Consider the following 9,275-nt stretch of genomic DNA (forward strand, 5'->3'; position numbering starts at 1 on the left):
AGAGCAAAGATTTAACTGGAAAGAACAAAACTCTAATGCATAGCCTATCAGTTCCTTCCTCCAGAATCTCAAATTAAGCCTAAGGAAGGAATATAATAATATCCTTAAATTTGAGAGAAACTACTGGAAATTAAAAAATTGACGAAGGTGCTAACTACTTCTCAAATCGCTTTACTACGGATGTGAGAGAGCACAATGCGTTCAACTGCATCCTAGAAATCAACTACGAAAACGTCAATGCAACAAGACGAAGAAACTCCAAGCTAAACCTACAAGAACTTAGAAAATTAGTTCCGATGAAAAACTCATATATGAACAGAGGAAGTTCAAAAGAATTCTGATAAAGAAAACTTACTGCATTCTCACAACAAAATCTGAAAAAAAAATTAAAATAGAACACGGAAACCATAATGACCCAATCAAAATTGAAAACATAACAATTAAAATTATTGGGACTTCCAAAACACAAGAAAAATTGAACATCACAAAAACCCAGAAAATTAATTCAGATGGAAAAAGCCATATATGAATGGAGGAAGTTGAAAAGAGTTGTGATATAGAAAACCCAATTAAAGCAACCACAAAGTAAATTGCGATAGAAAAAGATCAAATTAACAGCAAATTAATAACTACATATAAGAAAAAACAACAAAAATTTACTGCATGTGAAAAAAACACAACAAAAATCTGAAATAGTAATTCAAGATAGAATAATCACTCAACCAAAATTGAATTGAAATCAAATCGATTAAAATTACAAAAACCCATAAAATTAAAAGCATATCAATTAAAATTATTGAGACTTCCAAAACAACAGGAAAATGCGACACCAATAATATGGAAAAAGAATGCAAATTTTCACTCACCCAAATCAAATTTAGTATATTCACAGGCCTAGACCAGATTTGGTTCCCGAACTTCAATTTTGAGGAAAAGAAAGATGATGCAAGAAGAACTGAATGAAAACCGAAGAACCTTACCTAGATGGAATGCTAAAGGAAACAGCAAAACACTGATGACATGAAGACACACAAAGTGACATATAACCAGAGAAAGACACGTAATGATAATTGATATGTGAAAAGACAAAAATGCCCTTTACAACAATGATGACACAGACATGTTGAACAAGCCTTTTCTAATATAAGTAAAGTTATATATAACACATCAAATAAAAAATAGTTCTTTGAAAAAATTTTAATAAAAAAAATTGAGTCAATTTGGACAACATATCAACCTAATTTTTAATTAATTGGGTCACTTAAATGGGCAGGGTAGATTGAATTTCATTTGTTACCCCTTTAACTGGGCCAGAGCCTAAAATTTTCAGCATTAATCTTAATGGGCTCAAATTCAATGAACATTAGGAGCCTATGTCATTGGCTCAAAATTCAAATTCAGTAGATATTTCTTTGTAGAAAATAATGTACTTTATTGAATTTGCTTACTTCATAATGTTCAAGTTATAAAATAGTTGGCATGAGCCTAGACTTTAACTTATTACACATATTAAATTATTTCCATAATTTTATTTTACATAAGTATTGTTTGTCAAATGCCTTTGTATATTATAGGTGTATATTCACATATCATAGGTGTATATTTTGTATATCATAGGTGTATATTACGTATATCTTGTGTATATTATTCTAAAGGAAGCTCTACATTACCGTCATAATTTACTAAGAATATATAAAAAGAACACCATATAATTAAGGACACAATATTATTGTATATTGATGATATTATCAACTATTACAATATTACAAAAACTTAATAAATAAAATTACTCCACCGCGACTTCACTGTAATCACGGCGACAAATGGTACATGTTATCTTCCGATCCATCCAAGTTGATATACAACTCCTGTGATAGATGTGGTTGCATAGGAGTACACATGCACGTTTGGTTTTCCTAAACTCCGGGAGGCAAATTTGACATGTATTGTCATTGAAACAAATACCGTCTAACTCGGAGCAAGGATAATCCCACCCCAAGCTTCTAAGATTAGAGATGCTGGATCTCTTCCATTAAGATTTATGATTGGAGGTGGTATTTGCCTGGTTGACAAAGCAAGTTTTTAGAGGAAGTTGATTGAATATTGTAGTAGCTAGGGAGCAATTAAAGATGATTTAATTTGAAAGTGTTTTATAACTAAGTTAATAATTAGCTAGTGCCATTTTATAGGCAAAAGAAGAGAAAGGAAAAAAGAAGAAGAGCGAACTCTTACTACACATACAAAATCTAACCAATTAATTTTTAAAGGAAGTTCTACCATTCTGTCATTATTTACTAAGAATATAAACAAAGAACACAATATTTATTGCAATTAACGGTATTAAAGCAACTATCATAATATTCAACCACGCATGGATGCACGCACCCACGCGCACACTACAACAAAAACAATTTTAGCGGTATTAAATATTAACATTACTAAAGAGGGCTAAAGTCTTTACCGGCATTAGTTAAGTGTCATTAGAACCAATGTCGCTAAAGGCTTTAGGAACATATACAAAGAGTGACAATTGCCAAAAAAAATACATTTTTAGCGGCAATTAAGAATTAATTACCGCTAATGATATTTTTATTGTAGTGACGGATGCCCGCACGCACGCATTCATGCACACACGGGGATGCACGGATGCACAAAAAAAATTAGATAGATAGAACAAGGTGCATATTACAAAAAAAAATGCATACATAAGGGTGCAAATTGTAAAGTAATCAGAAATTGTTAGATAGGTTTACCAAAAATTCTCAATTTTCTTGAGACATTGGAAATAAGTATCATCAATATATAATAGTATTTAACAAAGCTTAGATTTGTGATTTCTCACCAGGTCCCCCGTAAAGAAGAAAAAGGTAAGACACTTTATCACTCTCAAGTCGTTCAAAAATAGCCTGATACATATTAGGATTATCAATATGTATGGTCACTTTATCCACTTGATTCACCATTCCCGTCTCGTTTAGAACTATGATACTTCTACAAAATGCGTCATAAAGATTGTCTCCGATTGGAAAATAACTTGATCCCATTGGAGGTTTAGGTACACCTGGTGGACTATACACGACTCCTCCCCATTCAACATTGGTAGCAAAGCTTGCCAAGCCAGTAAAGATTTCTTGCGGCCAAAATCCAACTTGTTCATAGTTGTCTGATAATAAAAGCCACCAATTTCCACTGTCCAAATCCTTATTTTCATAAAAAAAATAAAAAATGTTGATGTCAAATAATGTTTGTGTGCTTTTCCAAATAAACAACCTTTTACTTATAAAAACTTTGATATAAATTCTAAATATATAAGACAAAAAAAAAAACCTGTTCAATGTACATTCTTCCCTCAAATGTAGTGCCTCCACGGTGTGCAACACTATCCATGAGTGACATATCAAGAGGTATTCCAGTGTTTACTTGTACAAATCCAGAGCAAAACGTATTGAAACAATTTGTTTTATCAACCTAAAAATAGAAATATATAACGAATCCACAAACTTTTTTTTAGTTCGAAGTTTATAGTTAAATGAAAAGACGTGTCACTTTCAAGCACTCACGATAAAAAAAAACATAGAGGTTCATAAGATAAGTTACCTGAGTATGTATATATAACCTAGTTTTGGTATCTCCGTATAATGTTGGGTCTACCTGAAGTACAAAATATATACATTAAAATATACAATCAAAAATGGTTAATTTTTTCTAAAGTAAAAGATATAAGTTTCATGTTAGAGATACAATATTTAATCATTATCACATCTCATTCTAATGAAACAATTAAATTACATGTGTAAATGGACATGTTAAACTTACTCTCCAACCAACTTGTAAGATTTCTGAGCCTTGTTGAATTTTTAGTCGACATGCACTATGTTGACGACCACTAACTTCAGGATTGTAAAAATTAGTTACCATGCCAGCGCCCTTAAACTTGTTATTTGCATCATATGGAGTTCGCGCTATTGCAACCTAAATATGATAAATACATAATTTTATTAACTCATATAAGATATCCAAACCTAAGAAGCCCCTTGTTGTAAATTAGACTAACAAGATTAAAAAATGTTGTTTTCTTAGAGTACGTTAGATCAACATGTTAGAAACTTTTCAAATGAAAATTGAAACTGAAAGATAAAAAGTATGATAAAATCTTCATAGTCATGTAATGTACCTTATATCCAGATATGTATCTTTCTTTTGGCCCACTATTGTTGTTGCTCTGCATTAGACAACATTGCAATATATGAGTTTTTCCATGATGATTATTGTAAACTTTTTATGTTTGTGTATCAACAATTTTTCTTTTTCTACATAATACATGGACTCTTAAGTAATGAATTATTCAAGTAAAAGCACTAAGTTGTTCATAAATTATCTTACTACATCAAATTGAGCATCAAATGTGACATCTTCCGGTGGTGGTGGCAGATGTATTTGTCTTAAAATGTCATCTTTCGTAATTCTCTTAACAGGAACAGTCCCAAAAGGACAACCTCCATCCTTTGACCATATTGTCGATGACCAGCTGCTTGTTGAGTCACTTGCATTTTTCTTTGTACTTGATAAAGTCGGTTTCATCTGTCCCATCGAATGTTCAGTTATATGTCAACAATATCCTATTCTTGTTTAATAAAACAAAGGGAATACGGAATGAGCGTAAATATATACCTTAGGATGAAAATTGTGGTCCTTCAACAACGGGTGATCAAATGCATGTTGTTTGTAGAAATCTACACAATCATATATATCCCCATACTTAGTCTGCAAACAAAAACTTCGGTTCAAATCCTTTGTTCAAACTATTATCTACATCAATGTAAGTAACTAGTGGGGAATAACAATAAAGTTAGTTCATGCATATATGATTTGGCTTACACTAAGAAATTTCAAAGGATTTGAGTGATAATAATAACAAATTAATTTTAATTTTTTTGAAGTAGTCTTTTCTTGAGGGGATAATTTTGATTCGACTCCTCTTCATTTTCCCTAAATTTTTATTTGGTTGAGATAAACACACTTTATAGATTTAAATTAATGATTAAGATTTGATAAATTAAAGATGAGTATTAACTATGATTAAGATAATTAATCACTTTCAAATATTTTTCTTAAATATTTTTTAATCCTACAATTTTAGCCACTAAATTTATTCTTTCTTTTTTCCTTAAAAGCGACCCAATCATAGAGCTTTAAAGGTTTAAGTATGTATCTTCAATTATTCTTTATTATATCAAAGAGGGATAATGTCCAAGTACCCCCTCAACCTATGCCCGAAATTTTAGAGACACACTTATACTATACTAAGGTCCTACTACCCCTGAACTTATTTTATTAATAATTTTTTTACCCCTTTTCGACCTACATGGCACTATCTTGTGGGCCCAACGATGGTTGACTTTTTTTTAAAATTAGTGCCACGTAGGCTAAAAAGGGGTAGAAAATTACTTATAAAATAAGTTCAGGGGTTTTTAGGACCTTAGTATAGGATAAGTGTGTCTCTGGAATTTCAGGTAATAGGTTGAGGGGTACTTATGCATTTTCCCTTTATTTTTTCAAATATTTGATCGCTACATATGTGTAATGTAATTATACATATATTTTTGAAGTGAGAGGTTCCTAATTTATCTTCTCTTTAAACATTGAACATTTTTTTTTACTAAAGGCAAATAAGAATTTACAAATATATATATTTAGGAGTGATATCATGTACAACTAAAATTGTGGGATTAAAAATATTTTTAAAACAAATATATGGAAGTAATTAATTATCTTAATCATAATTAAAACTTATCTACAATTTATTAGATCTCGACCATTGATTTAAATCTATGATATGTGTCTCTCATTTAAATAAGAATTTGGGGAAAATGAAAGAAAAAAAATAAATAGAGAGAAGCCAAATCCAAATAATTTGACAGATTAACTTTTATTACTTTTTTCCTATATATATAGGGGGGAAAATGTAGTACACTTTGTTTGATTCTTAAAAATTGAATTTTATGGCCGGGTCGTTTTAATCGTGTTCGTATTTATTAAACTAAAAATAAATATATAAAAAAAAAATCACACATTGAGATTATATGTGATCGTTGTGTTAGCAAGAATTTTTCTTTTTTATGATTTATGTGTTAAAACACATAATAATTAAGTTATTTTGATGGAAAAAACTCAATAGTTATATGACTATTTATTTATGAAATTTACGCCTCTAATATTTGACAATGAAAAGTTGACTTGGTGTTTGTGTGTAGGTAAAAAGTACTATAATGTAGAGGGTTGACAATTTTCAAGTATCAACAAACAATTCTAAAAAGGGAAAAGAATGTAAGATTTTTTTTCCAGAAACTATGTGAGAAAAAAAATTCACTTCGAAATCAATATTATCAATCAAAAATAATAATGCTTGAAGAGATTTACGAGCACAATAAATTTAAAAAGATTAGAATATTACCTGAACAATTTTGATTGCTGGCTTATTTAAGAGTTTTAGTTGTCTTTCTAATTCCGCGTCTTTTGATTTGGACAAAATCCTCTCTCCTTGTACTCCATCATAACTCAAAAGAAAATATAGTATCAACAAAATTTTTTGATGCATCATGAATTTATTTATTTTTATAGGCATGAATGTAAGGTGTTTTTGGAAAATCAAACTACAATTAGGAAGACCCTTCGTAAAGAACTAAGTTAGACTATTATATAAGATATTGAATTTAAGCATGAATACATAATTTAAAAAGATTTTTATTTAGTAAATGTCTATTGCTCATTAAGTAAGTTTCAACTAATATCTAAAATAACAGTCTAACATAGATTTTAATAAAATTAATTTATGAAGTTTGATGATTTCACATTTATGTAATATCAAAAAGAACATTTGACCAAATGACTATAAATATCCACCTAGTATCCAATTATTTTTTTACCATATGATTGGTCATATTTAAAATGTTCACGATTTATATAAAATTAAATCAAATAATTTAATCGAACTAAAATGATTTTTATTTAGTAAATGATATTGCTCATTAATAAGTTTTAACTAACATCCAAAAAAGCAGTCTAACATAGATGTGAATAGAATTAATTCATGAGGCTCGGTGATTTCACATTTATGTAATATCCAAAAAAAAAAACTTTTGACTATATGACTATATATATGATATATCCACCTAATATCCACTTTTTAAAACCATATCAGTTATATCTAAAATGTTCATGATTTAAATAAAATCGAGCTAAATAAAATAATCAAACATATATTTTTCTTATTGATACTTGCTTGATTTCCTTATTTACTTCATTGGTACTTGGTTCGTGTTAATTGGTCATGCCTGATTTTCTTTACTCTTGTTTTTCATCTAATAAAAGTGAATTTTTTTAAATTCATGTAGGCATATTTGATCCTTTTGCAAAGTTAGGGGATATATTTAATGTGTTCCACACGTGTTTTTTTTAGCATTCTTTATTTTAACGAATATTCTTTACGTCCGAAATTGTTTGTCATGGTTTCTATTTTTAGAGTTAAACTATAAAAACTTTGACTAACATTTTAAGATGTAATTTTTCATCATATTGATATACAAAAAGTTTCAATTTATAGTACTTTTCGTATAGCTTTAGAATATTTTTTTTAAAATATCGAATTAATGTAATCTAATTTAACTTTGAAAATTAGTCAAATTAACTTTCGAAAAGCACAACATGACAAATAATTCTCGACGGAGAAAGTAATTTGATTATCTTAATGATTATCTTAATTTTTTTTCTCATCTTCTTATAAGAGTTATTTCGTTGGTACCAAAACAAATTACTATATAGCTACAAAAAAGTTAGTCTTAAATTTTTTTCTTACTTTTTTTTTTAATTCACATTTCTTACTTTTTATTTCTCATATTTTCACGCTTTAAATCAAATAAGAATAGAAAACATAAATAATAATAAACAAATATATATTTAAGGGAAATATTAAAACACAATTAACCGCTGAATCAAAGAACTGAAAAAAATTCATGTGTGACAAAGATCAATATCATCCTGAACTTTACTAGAATGATATAAAGAAAAGACATAAAGTCACTACTGAAGTTGTCTTGAATTTTTAAAAAGACACTTTATCTTTGTGGGTGTCCTATTTCTCCATTGACCAATTTAAGAGTGTTACTAATCTCCCATTTTTCATCCAACCCCAATTGCAAGAAAAGAGGTGCAATCACGCACCAATAGTTATTTGACATGTATTAAGTTCTTTTAATTTTTAATTTTTTAGTTTTATTTTCAGTTTCATTTTATTATATATATTTTTATTAATTTATTTTCATTTTTTCCCTCTTTTTCCTTAAATTACTCAAATCCTTTGTTCTTTGTTGTAAATCCTCCAAAAATAGCAGTCATAATCACCTTCAATGTAGCCTCCATGATGCTTCCATGTTACAACACTATTTTCGTCACCAAAACATTACTAAATAAAATCAATTCAACTCTCAAGTTACTAAAGCAAGGTAATGAGACAAAAAAAAGATAAAAGAAGAAAAAAACAAAGAAAAACAAGAGACGAGAAAAAAAAAACGATAAAAATGGATGAAGTAAATAGATCTTTTAAGTTGAAGAAGATGAAGAAAAGGTAATTGTATTTTTGAATTTGGTTGAAGAAGATAATGGAGAAGATAATGTAAATTAATTAAATAATTAATATTAGAAAAATATAATGACACGTGGCACTTTATAACTGATTATGACAGTGAAAAAATTGGGTCACGCGCCCCATTTGTGTGGTAAGAATCCAGACGAGAAAATGGGTCAAAGTGACCCATTTACAAAGATATTAATTAGTTCCATGGGGTGATAGGACAATTCCAAAATTAAAGTGTCTTTATACAAATACGAAATAACTTTAAGAGTAATTTTATGTCTTTTCTATATGGATCCACGTGATTTTTTTTAATAAAAAATAATTTAAAATTATTTCTTCCTTTTCATTAGACAAAAAAGGTACATCTGGCCATTTGTGTAATAGTAAAAGTATACATAGACTATTTGTGTTATGATAATTGATAAAAATATATGTGAATCACTTTTATAAGAAAATTTTTAATTTTAAATCACAAAATTGAAAGATATATAAGCTCTTTTCCTTGTTTATGTGAGATTTATTTTTTCCTTTTTAAATTTCCTTATATGCTTTGTTTAACCTCTTCAGAAAAGAAAAGAAAAGAACATATTTTTGGGATGAATGTTCCTCAAAATTGAGTTGTTCAATGCATTAAAGGGAAACT

General features: G+C 28.7%; 1 protein-coding gene across 1 annotated transcript; it reads right to left on the reverse strand.

Annotated features, from left to right (window-relative positions):
• Nucleotides 1-2,721: 2,721 nt before the first annotated feature.
• LOC107027817 lies at nt 2,722-6,643 on the reverse strand. Its single transcript, XM_015228879.2, has 8 exons — nt 6,455-6,643; nt 4,672-4,764; nt 4,384-4,581; nt 4,175-4,222; nt 3,817-3,972; nt 3,598-3,651; nt 3,328-3,468; nt 2,722-3,200 (listed from the first exon to the last, which is right to left on the reverse strand). The coding sequence occupies exons 1-8, from the start codon at nt 6,623-6,625 to the stop codon at nt 2,823-2,825; spliced, it is 1,239 nt and encodes a 412-aa protein (XP_015084365.1). The 5' UTR covers nt 6,626-6,643; the 3' UTR covers nt 2,722-2,822.
• Nucleotides 6,644-9,275: the final 2,632 nt, after the last annotated feature.

Source organism: Solanum pennellii, chromosome 8 (assembly GCF_001406875.1).
Source record: "Solanum pennellii chromosome 8, SPENNV200".
Taxonomy (NCBI): Eukaryota; Viridiplantae; Streptophyta; class Magnoliopsida; order Solanales; family Solanaceae; genus Solanum; species Solanum pennellii.

Bases quoted from the DNA above. Each gene is read 5' to 3' on its own strand.
- LOC107027817 (XM_015228879.2), bottom strand. From the start codon at position 6,625: ATGCCTATAAAAATAAATAAATTCATGATGCATCAAAAAATTTTGTTG. The intron at 4,582-4,671 runs GTATATATTTAC...TCGATGGGACAG, and splicing joins ACCACAATTTTCATCCTAAG to ATGAAACCGACTTTATCAAG. The intron at 4,223-4,383 runs GTAAGATAATTT...TGTCTAATGCAG, and splicing joins TTGATGCTCAATTTGATGTA to AGCAACAACAATAGTGGGCC.